This window comes from Eublepharis macularius, chromosome 2 (genome assembly GCF_028583425.1).
Source record: "Eublepharis macularius isolate TG4126 chromosome 2, MPM_Emac_v1.0, whole genome shotgun sequence".
In the NCBI taxonomy this organism is placed as follows: Eukaryota; Metazoa; Chordata; class Lepidosauria; order Squamata; family Eublepharidae; genus Eublepharis; species Eublepharis macularius.
The window spans coordinates 234,164,807-234,185,051 of NC_072791.1; the positions used below are offsets into that span (position 1 = coordinate 234,164,807).

Consider the following 20,245-nt stretch of genomic DNA (forward strand, 5'->3'; position numbering starts at 1 on the left):
TTGCACTGTTTACATTTTACATCTTCATTGAAGTTTACATTTGCCTATATGACTTTCTAAGCTCTCATTTTCAGAGAGCTTCAAGGAAGAAATCAGTTCAGAGCTGGGTCTCAGACTTGGGTTCCCAAAACAGCAGGCTACAACGGAGATTTCTTTCAACACTAAGAGGACTTTCAAAGGTAGTGACTGATATGCCGTTACGTAGGGCCTGTTATTACAAGAAAAAAGGCATCAAAATTCCACTTAGGGTTTGACACTAGTATATTTTCATGGCCTTACAATGTATAATTCTTTCTGCTCTTCGCTATTCACATTGATGCAAAAAGGAGGGAGGTGAATCCCACAGGGAACAAAAGAATCAATTTCATGCCATTTATAATACAATGAGTCAATTTATAAGTGCAATTGAAAGTGCAAAGTGCTAACAATTCATAAATATTCCCACAATTTAACAAATGCATAAATATCCATTCACAAATGTCCATACAAGTCCATACAAGGCAACATTTCATATATGGGCTTTCTCCCATATATGCCCATATATGAAATGTTGCCTTTTATGGACTTGTATGGACATTTGTGAACGGATATTTATGAATTTGTTAAATTGTGGGAATATTTATGAATTGTTAGCACTTTGCACTTTCAATTGCACTTATAAATTGACTCATTGTATTATAAATGGCATGAAATTGATTCTTTTGTTCCCTGTGGGATTCACCTCCCTCCTTTTTGCATCATAGTTTATTACAGGGACGGCCTAATTCTTTGTTTCTTCGCTATTCACAAGCAGGAGATCACAGTAGCTTTGTTAAAGCGCTGTTAACATTAAAGGTTAAGGAGTCAGCCTATTTATTTCCTACAGTAGGAAATTAAACTCTTTTCTGTATCCTGCTTCTAAAACGGAGCCCAACACTCTTGTACTGACTTGCAAAAGACCCCCTTTGTCAGATTCGTAATGCAATTCTTCAAGAAATCCAACCTGTGTCTACCTCTCTGTACAATGACGATCATCAAAACCAAGCAGTGGCACTGGAGACAATTCAACAGTAAAAACAGATAGCACTCAGCTGGAAACATGTTTTGCAACTCTCAGTCCTAAAACAGAATAAAGCAGGGTGGAAGGGTTTAAAAATCCCTCCCCCCACCATTCAATCAAATAATAAAACAGCAGCGACACTGTTTTTAAAATACGGCTGATTGACAGAGTTCAGAGTTGCACTGTTAATGAATTTGGTTGTTTCATACCTCATTATTTGGGTCCTGAATGACCTTATAAAGAGCAGGCACCAATGTTTTCTTCCGGTGAAGCGTGGCAGCATAACTGGAGATCTGAGTTTCAGGTAATGCCTAGAAGAAGCAATATATCCATGTTAATAATGGGTTGCTTACCTCTCAGCACAGACTACCGTAAGTGACCAACACAAAGATCCTCTGCACATCCCATGCAGAAGGCCAGTGGCACAAAAATCCCCCTCTACAGAGAAGCCTCCCAGGAAAACGGCAAATAGATTTCGGCTTTCTCACCTTGAATTCTGATAGCCATTCTTCTACCACCCCACGTTCTGATCCAAGCATTTTCTTACAACTTCTACTCCTTTTTCACCTTCGCAAAGGGAAAACAGATCCAGAGGAGTTAGCCGTGTTAGTCTGTAGTAGCAAAATAGAAAAGAGTCCAGTAGCACCTTTAAGACCAACCAACTTTACTGGAGCATAAGCTTTCGAGAATCACAGTTCTCGTCAGATGCAAAGGAAAAACAGTAACTGAGTAACAAAACATGCAGAACCAGCTACAAGGAACAAACCACTCCAGGTAACCGATTTTTTTTTTTAAAAAGGTCACCCTATTTTTGTTTAAAAGAAATTCTTTATGCTTGTTATTGCAGTTAATACATTCAGAGGGTGAAAGGGAACAGAGAAGTGCCCGCTGCTTTAAGGCAAGCATACACACTCAGTCTCTTACCAAATATAGTACAAAGGGTAGACAACTAGAACAAGCTAAAATACATTATGGAACAAAATCATGTGACATCCTCGAATGATAAAGCTGGCCATGGAACAAAGGAAAAACAGTTTTGTAGAGTCCCTTGAAGTCATAACGGCAACATGTCTACTTCCTCTGTTTGTTCCTAAGAAGCTGTGAAACCTGTTCCAAAGGTTCTTAACCTTGAATCCACCATCCCCACCAAGTATGCAACTTTGTCACTGAATGCCCTCCAAGCCACAAGTGCCACGTAAGAGCATAAAAACAGCTCTCTAGCCAAAGCAACCAGTTTCTGATCTATGCCTGGATCATGGCCTACACTCCAGGGAGACCCTTCCCTTGTGCTTGAGAGGCACCAGCCACCGCCTTACTGTTATAGCTCCCATCCCTAGTTGCTGCATGCCCCACTTAAGCAGCCTGGGGAAGAAATCTGGAATTTTAGACTCAGGGCTGAGTAAACAAGAAATACTGGAGAAGGTGAGGAGAAGGAAGCCAGTCTCTCTGGGTCCCCACAGAGAAGAAAAGCAGGGCACAGATATCTAAAATAAAATAAAGAGCATTTCAGTAGCTCTGTCCATTGTAAGTAGAAAGGAGGGCTGCCCAGAATTAAAAACACCCCCAAAAGTTCTGAATGCCCCCCCACCTTTAAGAGTCATTGCCCTACTCAATGGAGCACAAGTCTGAAATTATAGTATAGTTAGGAAAATTCATTTAGAAAACTAGCAACTATACCAAACAATAACGTTTTCAGCTTCAAATTCAAGTGTTCAATTGTTGTTAAGATATTTTAGTTCAAAGAAATTGCCAATTAGCAACTGCCTGTGTTACAATATCTGCTGTCCTTTTTTTAAAAAAGTGGTGGTGTTGCAACCTAATTTAGAATTAACTTTGACAGCTCAGGGTTTCTGCTTGGCCAAACTCTAACCAAGGAAGGCTCCTGCTGCCGCAGGCTCCGCACACACTTTCTCGCCCAGACGCCCCCAACCTTTGTGAGCCTGAGGGCAGCTCTGGAGTCCCGCCGCAGGAGGCAGAGCCAATCACAGCATGGCAGGGAGCAAGGCCAGGCATGGCTCCGAGGGCAGCTCTCCAAGGTTTCGTGCAGAAGCTCTGATGAACAGGCCGCCTTGGAGTCCGCAGAAGCCCTGCTGGCAAAGGCCCCACCTAGCCCTGCTCACTTTCCAGCACACTTGGCAGGTCCCAGGAAAGGTGCCAGAGGGTGCCACGTCACCCACAGAAACCGCACTGGGGACCCCGTTCTACCAAGTTCCATCTATCAGAGCAGCTAAGACTCCACGTTCAAATAAAACTGAAAATGGAGTGGAAAAGCAACGTGCATGTTCCTCACATAAGATCTGCAAGGGTGTGCGGTGCTAAGTCCAGCAGCATCTACAAGACTCACAAAATCTGTGGTGGGGTCTGAGCTTTCGTGAGTCACAGCTCCCTTCTACAGACTCACGAAAGCTCACACCCTACTACAGATTTTGTGAGTCTTATAGATGCTGTTGGACTTTTGCTCTTTTCTACTGCTACAGACAGACTAACACAGCTACCCATCTTGACCAGTACTAAGTTTTTTGTTACTAAATAGATGTCACTGATTCCATTTTGTACGTTTTTTGCTGGGATACTAAAAGGCAGTATCTATGAAGCTCGTAAAAACATTTTGAAAGAAGTCTTCAAATACGATTTCCAATTAACCAATGTAACCAAGATCCAAAATATTCCCAAATCATAAAATTAGTCCCTCAGGTTTATCAATTTAGTTTAACATTATTTCTGTACAAAGCCCCTCCACTCCAACTGCACCAGTACTGTCATTAACAAAATTAAGGTTCTCGCTGTGTTGATGTTCTGATTGCTTACAAATGCAAAGTCTTGGGAAGGTCGTCTTGAGAGTCTGAAATATTAAAACAGCCAAATGAACTATAATCTACAGATTAGTGGGGGGTCCGGAATTCCAGGCTAATTTGGCTGTTAAGTAATTATGGAAAGAAAGACTCTTAGGACAGAGTGGTTGTAGTGCCAAAGGCAGCAACGGATCACAAAGTAAGCAGAGCTTCCTTTTTATAAGATATGTATACAAGTAGCGGATTGTTGAACTGCTGAGGATATTGGTTAATTCTCCTCTCTCTTCCCCAGGTCAACAGCTCATAAAAACTGACTTTCACTGATCATGCTGAGAAGTAATGCTATTGTTCCTTCACCGCTTAACTAAAGTACTTCCCATGGTAAGGACAGCACACACCTACCTCATGTCTTCCAGACAGGCAGGCCCAAAGCGGGAGAGCTCATTAGCCTCAGTGGGGCAGTGGGAGCCAATGGGGAGGGTGTGTGTGTGTCAACCTTGTGCCAACAGCATGATGTTTCTTCTGACACAAACCTGGAAGTGACATCTCTATGTTAACTCTCTAGGATTCACCAAAAACTCTATGGTTACCACAGAGTTTCAGATGGATCCTAGAGCATTGTGCAAACATGGTGATGTCATTTCTGGGTTCACACTAGAAGTGACATCGGTGTCAAAGGGACACCTGGCATCTTCTGAGGTTTGCCAGTGCTGGACTGACAACCCTACTTCCAGAGGAAAATTAACAACACAGGCATTTGCAATGCACTTTCATAAACAGAGCAAAGCATTCAAAGGAAGAGATGGGGAGGGGGGAATGGAAGATTTTTCACTCACCGTGAAGCTTCCTTTCTTGGTGGTCTAGGAGTGGGGCAGTCAGGACTTATGGGTAGCTCCTCCTCCGTCTCTTGAGCAGGGTCGAACGAAACACGCGATCCTGAGGGGGAGGGGCTCCCAGGCTGCTCCAGTTCCTTTTCAAGCCCTCAACGATTTCCCCCGGAGTTCTGGTCAAGACTGCAACCGTCCTGTTTCAGATAACTACAACGGCAACTTGATAACTTTATTGAAAAAACATAACATTATAACTAGATCTCAGTCTAACGAACTAAAGAAGGCTATATGTCCCTTCCTCACGTCCTTGTCGGCTATGTCCCTGTCGTTTGTAACCATGTCTGTATTGGGTGGGATTGTGACTGCCCCACTCCTAGACCACCAAGAAAGGAAGCTTCACGGTGAGTGAAAAATCTTCCATTCTCTAGTGGTCTGAGTGGGGCAGTCAGGACTTATGGGACATAAGCATAGCAGTTAACCCAGGGGCGGGCTCTCTATGGATCTAGGACGTGCTGAAGAACCCTACGGCCGAAGGCCGCGTCGGCCGAGGCCATCTGGTCTATCCTGTAATGCCTGGTGAAGGTGTGGACAGATTTCCACGTTGCGGCCTTACATATCTTTTCCAGGGATGGGAAGGACCTGTAAGCTGCTGAGGTGGCTGTTCCCCTGAGGGAATGGGCAGTGATGCCTTCTGGGGGCGATAAATTCCTAGCCTTGTAGGCTAAACCAATGCATTCCCTGATCCATCTACTTAGTGTGGATGGGGAAACTTTTTCACCCATGGCGTTCTGCTTAAACGAAACGAACAAAAACTCTCCCTTGCGAATCTGACTAGTTCTATCTATATAGAAGCTTAGGGCCCTCCTAACGTCTAGCCTGTGCCACTCCCTTTCCCTGTCATGCTTAGGGTTAGTGCAGAAGGAGGGTAGGACAATGTCTTCCCCCCTATGAAAGGACGAGTTGACCTTAGGGATAAAGGCAGGATCTGTCCTTAGCACTACTCTATCTTGGTGAAAAATGCACAAGTCCCTATTCACTGAGAGTGCCCCTATCTCCGACACTCTCCTGGCAGATGTCAAACCCACTAGAAAGACTGTCTTGAGAGACAAGTTTTTTAAAGAACAGGTTGCCATAGGTTCAAATGGCTCCCTCGTGAGTGCCTTCAGCACCAGATTCAAATTCCAAGTCGGGAAACGATGTACTTGGGGCGGATTCAGCAAGGTGGTCCCTCTCAAGAACCTCTTGATGTGGGGGTGCGACGTGAGAGATGAACCAGTCTTGGTGCCTCTGATGGCAGAAATTGCTGCCACCTGCCGCTTCAACGTGCTGGTACTAAGCCCCTTGTCCAAACCATCTTGTAAGAATAGAAGAATCTGATCCACGGGCGCCGAAATCGGATCGTGGCAAGTCTTGATGCACCAGTCGTTGAAAACTTTCCACGTTTTATTGTAGCTTTTGTTGGTAGAACCTTTTCTTGAAGCCAACATCGTGGAAATGACCTTCTCCGAGTATCCTAGGTCCCGGAGCTGGACATGTTCAACGCCCAAGCTGTCAGCCTTAGGGACGCCAGGTCTGGATGCCGAATGTTCCCCTGTGTTAGAAGGTCCTCCCTGTACGGCAGAGTCCATGGGTTCCCGCCGGACATCCTCCTGAGATCCTGGAACCAGGGCCTCCGAGGCCAGAACGGCGCTATCAGTATGACGTTCGCCCTTTGGTCGAGGATCCTCTGAAGCACCCTGTGGATGATCTTCGGTGGAGGGAAGGCATAAAGAAGACATCGTGGCCACTCCTGAGTCAGTGCATCTACGCCCATCGCCTCTGGTTCGCTGTACCTTGAGTAGAATAGTGGTACTTGCCTGTTTTCCAAGGAGGCGAAGAGGTCCACCTCTGGAGTGCCGAACCTTTGGCATATTTGCACAAACACCTGTCTGTTCAGAGCCCATTCGGACTGATCCACCCTGTTCCGACTCAGCCAGTCCGCCAGCGTGTTCTGTTGTCCAGCAATGTGGGCTGCCTTCAGTGATTTCACGTTCTTTTCTGCCCATAGAAAGATCTGCTCCGCCACCCTTGTCAAGAGCTTGGACCTGGTGCCCCCTTGCCTGTTTATGTAGGCCTTCGCTGTCATGTTGTCTGTTAGAATCATCACATGACTGTCCATGAGGTCGCTTTCGAATTCTAATAGGCCATTCCTTATGGCTTTGAGTTCCAGGAGGTTTATGCTTGCTTCTCTTTCTTCGGGAAGCCATTCCCCTTGTGTCATCCTGTCCTTCGTGTGGGCTCCCCAACCTGTCAGGCTGGCATCTGTTGTCATCTGTCTCCTGTTCGGTTCCCTGAGGGGGGTACCTACTGTGAATCTGCTCGGTTCCAGCCACCAGTTCAACTCCCTGGACAGAGATAGGGGAATCTCCACTAGTTTGTGCCATTTGTGACATATGACACTTTGATAAGGGCGTAAGAACCTTTGAAGGGGTCTGGTGTGAAATCTGGCCCACTGGAGCGTATCCTGACAGGATACCAGCATGCCCTGCAGCTTGGCCAGTTGCATTATCTCCACCTGCCTGCCCGACTGAATGGACTTGATCAGTGAGAAGATCTTCTGCTGTCGTTCCTGAGAAACGAAAACCTTGTCCAGCACAGTGTCCACAATCACCCCCAGGTGAACAATCCTCTGCGATGGAGATAGTATGCTCTTTCGTCGGTTCACAATGAAACCGTGGTCCTCCAAGCAGGCTATGGTCCGTGCTACTGCCGCCTGTCCCTCCTGCAGGGACGGCGCCTTTATTAGAATGTCGTCCAGGTAGGGCGACAGGGCTACTCCTTGCAGTCTGAGGTAGGCCACCAAGGTCACCAGGACTTTGGTAAATACCCTCGGTGCAGATTTCAGGCCGAAGGGGAGAGCCGTGTATTGATAGTGCTCCCCGTCGTAGGCGAAGCGCAGGTACCTTCTGTGAGAGGGACGTATAGGTATGTGCAAGTAGGCCTCCGACAGATCTATGGATGCCAGATAATCCCCCTGTTGTATGGCTCCAGTAGTGGATCTCATCGTCTCCATTTTGAACCGTCTGGACCTTACGTGAAGGTTCAGCCACTTCAGGTCCAAGATGGCTCTGATCTCTCCGTTCTTCTTCGGGACGATGAAAAACACTGAGTAAACCCCTTGTCTCCTGAACTGAAAAGGCACTGGCTCTATGGCCTCGATCTGTAAGAGGTGATGAATGGCTTCTTTTATTTTCCGGTGTTTTTGCTGAGATTGGTTCCTTGACACATGGATGAACCTCTTGGGTGGCGTTTTCTCGAATTCCAAGGAGTAGCCCTTGGATACCGTTTCCAATACCCATTGGTCTGTAATCGTCTGCCTCCACCTGGGTGCAAACAACTGTAGGCGACCCCCGATGAGCTCGGTCTCCCCTCTGCCGGGATAGTCATGCGGAGGTGTTCTTCTTATGTCCCTTGGACTGGGTGGCCGCCTTCCTGAAGCCAAAGGGCCTGGAGTCGGATCTTGACTTGGTTTGCCATCTGTTCTTGAATGGTCTGTCGGTGTTGTGTCTGACTGGTCTCCTGAAATCACGAAAGGAATGTTTTCCTTTGTACCGGAGGTCTCTCTTCTTAGATGGGAGCACCTTTTTCTTTTCAGCATTTTCGACTAGATATTTGTCCAGAGCCTCTCCGAAGAGCTTAGATCCCGAGTATGGAATCGCTGCAACCCTGCTGCGGGCTTGTTGGTCCACGTCCCAATTTCTTAACCACGTATTTCTGCGTGCTGCTACGTTAAAGCCCATGGCTCTGGATGACATTTGGAATGAATCCAGAGTGGCGTCTGCTGCGAAGGCTGCAGCTAAGGCAATTTTCTTTACCTCGTTTTTGACCTCCTTGGGTACCTCTCTACCTGCTGCTGCCAAATCTGAGGCCCAGGTGAAAGCTGCCCTGGCGAACAAGGATCCAGTTGCCGATGATCTCAGGGACGCAGCCGAAGCCTCGAAGTCTCTGCGCAATGCCTGTTCAATCTTTTTGTCTGACGGGTCCTTAGGCATGCCCTCTGCGTCCATGGGTAACACCGAGGTCGTGGCCAGGCTGGTGACCGGATCATCCACGATTGGTAGTTTGAGCTTTTTAGCATCCTCTGGGCTCAAGGCATAAAACTTGTGGAAGATGGATTGGTATAGCTTTGGTTTTGCTGGATTGTCCCATTCTGTTTTCAAGACATCGTGGAAGATAGCCGGCAGGGACACTCCCGAGTGCTTTGGTCCCATCTTTGGCAGTGCTCTTTCCAACCCCTGAGGGTAAGAGGATTCCGTCTCCCCTTTTCCTGCAGCAGAGGGTGAAATCTCCAAGGTCCTTAATACCTTGGTGAGCAATTTAGAAAACATTTCAGGGGGGAACAGCCTATATTGAGACTGGTTAGTGTCCACCTCTTCCTCCTCAGACAGTTCCCCTTCTTCACTCCCTGAGGATCTAAGGGATGTTGCTGAGTCTTCTTGGGAAATGTCTGATTCACTAGAGTCCTCATCCTGCCATTCCCTTGCTTTACTCTTTTTTGCTTTAGAGTGGACAGTAGGTTCTGCAGGCCTTTTCCCTTTGGAGGTGGCTGGCCGCTTATCCTTCTTTTGGGAAGCAGGCTGCCCTTTGAGTTCTTTAACGGCATTGTCAATCCCTTTTTTTATTTCTGCTTGTAGCCAGGCTAAGATGTTTGCCTTTGCTTCTGGGCCTGTCAGGTCAGGGTCCCCGCTTCCTAGACCTTCCCCTTGGGATGGATGATTTTGTCTTGTTAACTTTGGGGACTCCATGCTAGTGAGGGCAGACTCAGCCACTTTCTGTTCTGCTGCCCCGGCCTGTGACGTCATTCCCGCCAAAATCTTCCCGCCTAGGGTTGAGAAAGGCGTGGGCGGGGATTACTTATACAGTCTGAATTAAGCAAACTCAATTTTCCCTCCAAAGAAACAGTAAGGGTCATGAGACTCAAGCAGGAGAGAAAAATTCCTCTCTTCTAATGCCAGTTGCAAGGGCTATTGTGCCATGGTCTTCAGGGCACCCCCGCCCTCCCCATTTGCCCCTGGGAAAAGGGTTTGAAATCTCCCTTGCACAAAAGGGATCCGTCTTGGCCATTTCCCGCCCTTATTGGGACTTAAGGCTGCTTGCTTCCTAGCCCAGCTGGGGCCTAAGGGAAGACTTCCCCCCCTCCCCCCCCCCCGCGTCCTCAAGGTTCCCAAGCCTCTCCGCGGGGTCCGAGCAGCTACTCACGATTTTGGCGCGATTAAGAGGCCTCCGCAAGGAAAAAAGCCGCGCTGGGCTGCCTCGCGCTCCCGCGGCTTCTTGCCGACCGTTCCTTGCTGCCTTGCCTCTGCAGACGCCGGGTCCTAGCTAACTAGGATCGTCGGCGCTGCTGCTCGCCTCCGCGGCTTCCTGGCCGCCCCAGATCTTGCTCGGGTGGAAGGAGGGAGGACGGGGGGGTGGTGGAGGAAAAAACCTTCCTTTCCCCCGCGAGCGCGCGCCTCGATAAGGAGTCTTGCCGTTTTTTTGGATCGCTGCTCCCTCGGAGCAAAGAATTTCGTGCGTTCCTGCAGAGGCAGGGCCGAAAAAACTGGAGCAGCCTGGGAGCCCCTCCCCCTCAGGATCGCGTGTTTCGTTCGACCCTGCTCAAGAGACGGAGGAGGAGCTACCCATAAGTCCTGACTGCCCCACTCAGACCACTAGAGAAGAGAAGGTCTAACTTTGGAAACAGCCTCTGCAGCTAAACACTGCTGGAAACATCAGAGATTGGTGCACAATTGTGGCGAAGGTGTTTTAAATATAGCACAAATTCCTGGTTTATGTTTTGTTGCTGCAACAAACTAACACAGATCTCCTTATAGTATTATTAATAATCTAAAAGCCGCACTGTTCACAAACGCTTTAAAGCTCCTTACTCTTGATTCCAAGAGTTAAACTATAGCCTTCCTGATGCTCTTTCATTTAGGGCTCCCTGGGAATAAGGAGTGTCGAATTATCCCAGAACAGAAAATGCTGGGGGAAGCACAACTCAGCTGAAGCCTTTAGTTTTTTTCAGAGAAACCAAGTTGCTTTATGCCTTCAGGTCACCTATTTAGTTTATTCAACTTTTCCCCTAAATAAGACTGAAGGAAGGGGCAGGACCACAGGGTGTTCTTAACATGTTTCTTTCTCTCTTACAGTCACACTTGAGTGGCTATGACACCAACTCATCAGGTTCCCACATATCATCAAAGGTTCATATTAAGACAGTAAAGGCAATTAACCTTTTATAGTATTTGGGAACCTGATGTTAAATATTTTTGGTCGCCTAGGCCAATTTACTGTCTCAACATGAATTCCTCTAAAATCAAAAGGAGCCATTTCTCCAGGAGTTGACAGAAGTTAATGTTACCTACTCTGTCACTCAGTTACAGAGATAGAAAAATAAGTGTTTCTCAAAAGTTTTGTTTTTTTTCCTAAAAAAGGTCCCTTCCCCCTATGGCTTCAATATTTCTGGAAATTTTCTATCACGCCAACAATATAAAATACATAATTTAAAGCTTAGCACAATCAAATTGTATTAACTGACATATTTGTGGAATTCAAAAATATGCCTTCATTTTCAAAAATCATAATTGTAAATATATTTAATACTAAAGCAAGAGAACTGAAAGTTACTGTACCCTATGCTCTGAGGTCATTCTACTCATTTCAAAAGAAAAAAATACGGTACGGGAATATTGAGCACTCCTCCAAATTTCCATTTTTTCCCATAGAAAAAATGGGAAAAATGTCTTTAAACACACACACACACACACGAGAGGGTTGAGGCAGGGCTCACAAAATAAAATCTACAACACAAATAAAACTGGAAATGAATTGTGTGACAATTCTACCTTGGCAGCTGCAAATAAAGAGCCAATAACCCGTAAACCGGAGCAGCTTCCCCATCTCCATGTTGATACGAGAAACTGTACTTATGGGTAATTTCGAAAAGGTTGCCATGTTAGTCTGTAGCAGCAAAATAAACTCAAGTTCTGTTTTATTTTGCACTTGTGGGGTGTTCCATGTCACTTTTACATTCTACTGCAAAACAAACAAGATTTAAACACACACACACACACACCAATTTTTTAAGGAAGTGTCAGCCTCAGCCTTCTGTGGAATATACTGAAAATCACAATAAATTACAGTTTACTTTTTCTGGGGATCCTCTGAACCTAGGGGGGCAGCACGTGTGGTATAGAGGACTGCGGTGGGAGGGGGACGCTCCATCCAATAAGTTCCGTTCCATTCACACGTTATTGAATACATCCCAATGTTTTAATGGAGTGGAAGTCATGCATTCAACTACAAGTCATATGACCCAACAGAGAATTAAGCACTTGTGCATACTTGTACATTTATGAACTAGCCCTTTAGGAATACAGAGACTCAGCAGAAAAAATTGGAAAATCTCCATCTTGTAACACCAATGAAATAAACTGTTGGATACCAAATCATTGCCTAACTTGCCACCACTGACACAGAACATTCCACAGCATATGCGCTGTTCTACTCTACCTGTGTAAGTCAGTTGTCTAGTGGAAGTAGCGAAGGAATGCCGCCATTTTCCAAACGGGAATGCATTTGCCAGTCCTGCAAACAGTCACCAGTTCTGTCAATAAAATGAAAAAGGTTATAGTTCAAAAAACAAGGAAAAGGAAAAGGGATCAAAACAAAACTTGAAGTAAACCACAACTTGGTTCAGACGCATCAATACAATGTCTGAAGTCGGCTACAGTTATTGTGTGAATAATAATTTTTGTTATCAGGCTATGTACTCTTGGTTTAAAAGGTTTACAAGGCGCACACAATGCTGTTCATACACGGAGTTCAACATCAAAATTCTGTACCGTTTGGTGTTTGCTTTGCCTACAGAAAGATGTGCAAGAGTGTAAATAATATCCATAGCTAAGGATGCCTATTTAAATGGCTGCTTCCTATAGGGAGAGGATATTAGAACAAGTCCTCCTTGTAGGACTGCGATACATGCTGAGCATCTAAAAAGCTCCAATAATTGCATAAATATACCTTGGTTTTACACATCATCATCATCATCATCATCATCACCACCCACCCACCCGCCTTTATAAAGGCGGCATTAGCTGAAGAACCACATATCAGCCACCACTGGGGGCGTGGATTTTCCCAGGATAAATCAGTCTCAAAACATGACTCTGCCAAAATGCTTTAAGAAGGAATGCCGCATACTATTGTTCTTAACACTCCACCTGCTGCACACAGTACTTATTCTCACTCAACCAAACGACACTGAGAATGGCTATAAACTGGTCCCTTACAAACTGAAATCTGCATTATCCAAGTACAAAATTCAGAGCATGTTGGTGTTTCACGCTGTACTGGAAATTTAACAAGCCAATTTCAGCTTCCTACTGACAATTCATGGAGGAAAATAGAAACAAGTATTTGTATAACTTTTCAAACGTGGCAAACTCTCACACAGAATAGAGGTCAGTTATAAAAATCAATCCTTGGGGACGTTAAAATTATTTCCCTAGAGCATACTGAAGCAGTTTTTTTTACTTTAAAAATGCAAGGAAATTACAGTTTTGCAACTAAAACATACACACTCAGCACCATGCACAAAATTAGTATGATCTACTTCCAAGAAAAAACACGGTTCAATGTTCATCTGAGCCACTTCCCTCTTAGAAGTCCCTGAACTACTTCACTGATTTCATTTAAACACAACAAGCATTTTTCAAAAACTGACCAATTCTATCAAGCTTGATGTCAGAAATAGCATATTTATAGAGTTTTAAAACTTTATTATGGATACTGTTTACTATACATGGGGAGGGATTTAAGGAAAGGAAAACAGAGGGGCTGATTTGTCTTCTTGGAAGTTTTCATTATTAAATAATTACTTCCTTGAACTTTTCCCTCGCCTTGGAAGACTTGCTAAGTGCAGGCTAAGGTGGCACAGGCCTCCCGGCACCAGGCGCAGAGGAACATCGTGTCCAGGCGTGCCATTTGCCCACTTGCATAAAACTCGTCCTTGGCCACAATCTCCTCCCTCGACAAACTGAGAGGCAGAAGAAAAAAATGGCTAGAAAACGGCCTCTATTGAGATGGTCTAGGAATTTCCACTTGTCTCTATGGTAAAGGTTGGGGGAAATCCCTAGAGCATCACCCAGAAGTGTGTATAATTCCATCGAATTCCCTAGCACAGTGTAGCAGTTAGACTGTCACACTAGGATCCGGAAGACCCGGGTCGGAATCCCTACTCCGCACTGGAAGCTCGCTGGGTGACCTCGGAGCAGCCACACACACGCAGTCCAACTTACCTCACCAGGGTTGTTGTGAAAATAAAATGGAGGAGGATGATAGAAGCTGCTTTAGGTCCCCACTAGGGTGAAAGGCAGGGTATAAACGAAGTCAAATAAAAATAAAACAAGTGACCTGGCATCCTCTGCAAACTCCACCCTTGAAGCCTCCCAGCATTTGACAAGGCAGGGCTGGGCACCCCGGCCGGGTCCCGCTGCTTGCTGACCTCATGCCTACATTGAGGCATCCGACAATCAAAGGAAACGGCTAACGATGCAGCAGCAGAGCACAAGGGGCTTCTGGGGAGCGGAGCCACAGGCCCGAAGGGTATCCCAGGTGCCTGGGCACCTCGTATCAGCAGCAACGTTTTGAAGTAGGGAAGCCTGTTTTAGGTCTGTTCCAACTCTCCGAAAGAACGGCAGAGACGAGCAACGCAGTATTTTATATCTGCTAACAGTGACATCACTACTTCCATGCTCTAACTGTACATTACGTTCATTTTATACCCATGCCACTTTTCCTCTAAAGTGTAAAATTGTCATTGTCAAATGCAAAGAAGCCATGATCAAAGATTCTGTATCAGTGGTGTCCAGCAGTAGTTGAACTGCATGAGATGAACAACATCAGACAAATTGCTGGGAGGGTACATGGTGGACGTGTGGTGAGGCTGAGCAACGTGATCAAAGAATCTTCACGGAAATCTCAGCTGTAATTCATCCATCCGCTCAACCAAGTCTGCAGCTTTCCTTGCTGAACATTATTTCAGATTAGCTCAATGGAAAAATAGTACAATTATCTGATGACAATCTGCTACTCTGCAGCCACAAAATAAAAAAGGAATCCAGTTGTACCTTAAAGGCTAATAAAATGTATTTCAGCACAAGTTCTGACTCAGGAAAACTCATGCCAGAATAAATTTTGTTAGCCTTTAAGGTGCCACTAGACTTTTATTTCACTAGTGGTCGCTCAAGTATATGGCAAAGCTCAAGTACATGGACTGGATCCTGATTAAATTTACACTAATGGATAGAACTCGTATCAGCATAACAGAGCCAGCACGGTGTTGGATGCAGACACGGGAAACCCGGGTTCAAATCCCCACCCTGCCATGGGAGTTTGCTGGGCATTATTGGGCCATTTGCACACACTCAAGCTAACCTACCTCACAGAGTTGCTGTAAAAGGAAAATGGAGCAGAGAACAATGTAAGCCACTTTGGGTCGCCACGGGGGAGAATGTCAAGAAATAGACCAACAAAACAGACGCCATTTCTTATCTCTTCTTTCCCACTGCAAGCCACCCACCTCCCTGCAATTCAGTTCCTCAAGGACATGAAGGGTGAGCTGGAGGCCTGCAGGGTGAGCAAGCTAAATCAATGAAAGCCCCTCTCCCTGGTACTGAGACCCAGCCTTAGAAATTACTGGTATCCAACCATTTGGGAAGACACAATAAATGGTTAAATGAACCCATACATTTATATTTGCAAAAGGCCTTACTAAAACAGCTTTTGATTTAAAAATTTATAGCATAATAACAGTATCGACGGAAAATAATCTTACACTCCCATCCCAATTACATATAAATAGGTTTGGTTTCTAACCCAAGGTAGAGTTCCTTTTTCTTACATAACATAATAACATGCATCACTATTTATTTGATACACTCCCCCCCCACATTCCATTCCTCCTGCATTTTATCTTTTCTGTTTATTTTGTTGTAATTTATAGAATGTTAAAAAACACCAACAGTTGTGGACAAGGCATAACACATCTTTCATGTTTGCTCCAGCAACCAGAGCAATAATGCACAGCTTCACAAGGGATACAGCTGAAATAATAGTTGCTAGTCCTTCTACCCTCCCTTCTAAATACTGCCACAGACCTCAAGTAAAAGATTGATGGAAATACTTTAGGCTAAAAATCACTTTTGTCTGTGCAATTCAATGCTGCAACACTAACATTTGTATCGTTTCAAAACAAAAGAAATAAAAGATCAAAGCAAGCATACAATAGATCAAAGCAAGCACACATCGTAAGATGCATCCTGTAATTTAACAGAGCTTTTATTTTATTTTTCCAGTTAAGATTTGTACCTGGGAATAACAAGAACTTCTAGCAAAGTGGCAGAAATCACGGTCACCCACAAGGCAGCTGTCTAGACTTCAAAGAGCTGACAGGTTTTCCCATGCCACAGAATAACTACCTCACGCTACCCACCCACTGACATTGCTTCCCAAAAGAGCAACATGGCTGTGAATAACGTAACGGAACACGACACACAAGACACACATTTCTCTTAGCCTTCAGTAAGGCACTGGAGCAACCAGGAAACAAAGCAAAGCAATCTTGCCAAAGGGTTACACCACTCACGAGAATGGGTGCAATTCTCAAGTTTGTCATCAAGAACCACATGGGAAAAATGTAACGTGTTAGTGGACTCAAAGGGAACGTATCAAATTCTTATACACCTGGATGAAGCCACAGAGATTTTTACAGCCTTGCTTGTATTGAGCAGGCCAACAATTTTAATATTTGTGTTAGGAACTTCACTGAGCCTACCATATTAAACTGCTATTCCTGCTTCTGCTAAGCAGGGAGAGAGATACAAAATTTCTGGACATGTTGGAGCCATTGAGAAAACTATGAGTTACTTATCAGCTGAAGTCCATTTGTATTCATTAAGACAGAGAACCAAAATAATTTTCTCATCAGCTGAAACTATTTAGAATGTAGTTCTTAGCATAATTCTTCCTCTTAATCATGAACGAAAGTGTCAAAAATCTAAGCATGGCCTTACAATCCAAAGCATTTGGAGACAGGCCCGGGGCACTTTTTCACCAACTTGGTTTCTAAGCCTTTGGAACACACTGCCACATTTCACGTTCTTCTACTCGGAAAGTTCTAGCAACCAGTTAAAGTAAAGCTTAGATTCTCAGAAGTCTTACATTGACACAGTACTGAACGTAAGTCATGCATAAGCCATGCCGATCTTCTTACTGATTATGCAGTGGGACACTTCCCATCCTATGAGCAACAACCAAAATAGATTAACACTAGAAATCATAAAGCAATGTTTCCCAACCTGTTTCCCACCCTGCCCTTCCCCTCTGCAACAATAACGAGGGGGAAAGAACTGCCTGGCAACTAGTAACTTTACAATAGTAGCTGGAAGGGGGGGGGGGGGAGAGGCTGGAGAGTGGGCGGGAGCTCTTCAGCGCCTGGAAAAGAGAAAGGGCAGAAAGTGGCACGTGGAAGCAGAGGCTCTGTCTTGGCACCGCTCCTTAGCAGCCCAACCTCTTGCCCAGCCCCCTGCAGTGCTTCACGGCCCTCCACCTGCTGCCAGAGACGAACTGCATCGAGCCACTTGTTGCCCACCTCTCTGTCGACATCTGCCACCTTCCTGCATCTCCTCAACTCGCTCCTCCCCACCCACGGCAACTTCTGTATCTCTTGGACCAACCCAGGATGGGTCACCGTATGAAGGACATTTGGACTTCTGGGTCACCAGACCAAAAAGGGACCTGCCCTAAAGGACTGTAAAATAGTCAACAGCGGGAGGGGTTTGAGCTCTTTTACCCATTTCAAGAAAAGTCGAATCTTTATTAAGAATACTTGTGCACGAGGTTTCCCCGTTTTTACTGCTGCTTATGATGACGACTGCAGCTAACGACAGGGGCTTTTTTGTTGTTGTCTGCACTGTTTTCCTGTTCTGTAATTCTAGTCCTGCCTCATTGTTCGTTGTCTCATATTTGACTACATAGACCCAAAGCCTTAGATATGATTCCTTGCTTCTACTCGAGTCCCTCTTCGTCAGCTGCTGCAGGGTTCTTCTCTGGTGCCAGGGGTTTTTTGGTTCACAGAAAGACGCGGCTCTTGCATGAGTATTGGTCAATGGGTTTCTGGTATATCTACATGCCTCCAGCCACCACCCTGAACATACCACTCGGTCGATTGTCTACAGCCAAGCCTTATGTTACAATCGTATCTGCTCCAATGCTCTCGACCGAGACTCACACTTAAGAGATTTACAACAAGCATTTTTGGGGCTACAGTACCCACCAAATGAAGTGAGGAAACAAATCGACAGGGCCAGACTAGTACCCAGAAACAGTCTGCTACTGGACAAACCTAAAGGAACTAACAACAGAACACCACTGGTTGTCACCTATAGCTCCCAGCTCAAACCCATCCAACGTATCATCAGTGAGCTACAACCCATCCTGGAAAATGATACCTCTCTCTCAGAAGCCCTGGGTGGAAGACCTTTCCTTGCCTACAGACAGCCCCCCCCCCCCAACCTTAAACGACTTCTCACTTACAATCATGAATCGGCCAGCAGTCACCAGCACAGGTACCAGGCCTTGCAACAGACCCAGATGCCAGCTCTGCCCTCATATCTACCCAGGAAATACGATTACAGGACCCAATGGCATCAACTACACTGTCTCTGGCTCTTATAGCTGTTCATCCTCCAATCTGATATATGCCCTCATGTGCCAACAATGTCCTTCTGCTCTGTACATTGGACAAACCAGCCAACCTCTACGCAAAAGAATAAATGGACACAAATCTGACATTAGAAAAGGCAACGTCCAGAAACCAGTGGGAGAACACTTCAGTCTACCAGGACATTCCATCAAGGATTTAAAGGTCACTGTAGTTCAACAGAAACCTTTCAAAAACAAAAATCCAACGGGAGGCTGCTGAACTGGAATTCATATGCAAATTTGACTCAGTCAGACTTGGATTGAATAGAGATTATGAATGGTTATCCTGAGATTATGAATGCTGTTATATGAATCTCTATGAATAGAGATTATGAATGCTGTCATCCGCCCTGAGCCTGCTTGCAGGGAGGGTGGAATAGAAATATGGTAAAATAAATAAATAAAATAAATCTCATTATCAGAAGTAGCCGATTTCATTATCAGAAGCAAACGAATCCCATTATCAGAAGCTACTGATTGCATCTACTTCCCCCTCCCCTCTCCACCTATATATCTGACCAGTTTCTTCATACCCTCTGTGGCGGAACGGGCACTAGCTCTCAGTCCAGGCAACTGAGCTGCCGTCAATGGCCTGCTAGCCCCGCTATCCGCCTCCCACCATCCCTGGTGAGCGTGGCTCATACTCTCAGTCGCTGCCACCACTCACTAGTTTGTACACCGCCTGACTGAGGGGCAGTGAGACCCCTCCAGCTGAATTTCCGTACTGGGAAATGAATTACCCAATCTTCGGTTGAGCCCTGGAGAATTGGGAACCCACCAAGGTCTGGCTTTATGAGTTTCTCCCGGGTTCCCTCCCTTCTTGTTGCGTGCCAAGTGGGGGAGGTTACATAATCACAGCACCACAAGGTTCTTTATATTTAAAAAGTATAATTCAATAACTATATACATAGCATTTGCACACAAAGCAGGTAAAGGCACAACACACAGGGGTAGCCCCCCCCCCCATAACCCATAGGGCAGAAAATCAAACAGAAGAGAACCGCTGTCTGCTTTCCCTACCACACTGTTCCCTACTCTACCTTAAGGGGGGGGGTGTCTCAGGGAAGCGGATGAGCTACCCCCCCCCCCATAGAAAAACGGACTGTGCTATTGAACTTATTACTGGGGAAAAGTTGCCTAAAGGTAAACTGTATTCAATGAGCCCAGCCAACTATAATACAAGAAAAAACAGATAGCTTATAATATACTACCAATTTTCAAATATAATATTAACAAAGGAATAAGAAGATTCGGTTAGAGAATTGCAATATACCTAAGCAGAGAGGGAGGTTCTTTACAGTTTGTATGAAACCTAACATATTGCTCAGAAACACCATGAGACAAACGATATATGTTTTGGAGGGTGTATATCATTGGTCAAAGAAATAGTCAAAGAAAGGGAGCCATTTTGTCATAAAATCAGCTTCTTTTGGAAAATGCTGAGATTTATAAATAGAATCATAAACCTTCTCCTGGATATAATAATCCCAGACTCTAGAAAACCAACTATCGATAGATGGGATTTTGGGGGACCTCCAGTTAGCTGCCAAAAGGGATTTTCCAGCCATTAGGAGGTTATTAATTAATTCTTTCCTAATGTTTGGGATATCCACATTGTCCCATTGATTTAGAAAAATTAGCTTAATATCAAAGGGTATTTCATAACCTGTTATTTCTTTTATATTCTTTAAGATCTCTATCCAATAGTTTTTAACTAGGGGACAATTCCACCAGCAATGATCGAAAGAACCTATCAAACTACATCCTTTCCAACAATAAGGTGACTGAGTTTGTGAAAATAA

At 45.1% G+C, this 20,245-nt stretch overlaps 1 protein-coding gene across 2 annotated transcripts in view; it reads right to left on the reverse strand.

Annotated features, from left to right (window-relative positions):
• The window catches only part of HYCC2 (hyccin PI4KA lipid kinase complex subunit 2), a 102,828-nt gene that overhangs the window by 51,835 nt on the left and 30,748 nt on the right, over positions 1 to 20,245 (reverse strand). For both annotated transcript variants that reach the window (XM_054970171.1, XM_054970172.1), the window contains exons 2-4: positions 12,192 to 12,285; positions 1,528 to 1,650; positions 1,249 to 1,350 (exon numbers count right to left, since the gene is read on the reverse strand). In XM_054970171.1, the coding sequence (XP_054826146.1) occupies positions 1,249 to 1,350; positions 1,528 to 1,578 (153 nt within the window). In that variant the 5' untranslated portion in view covers positions 1,579 to 1,650; positions 12,192 to 12,285. The remainder of the gene's footprint in view (positions 1 to 1,248; positions 1,351 to 1,527; positions 1,651 to 12,191; positions 12,286 to 20,245) is intronic.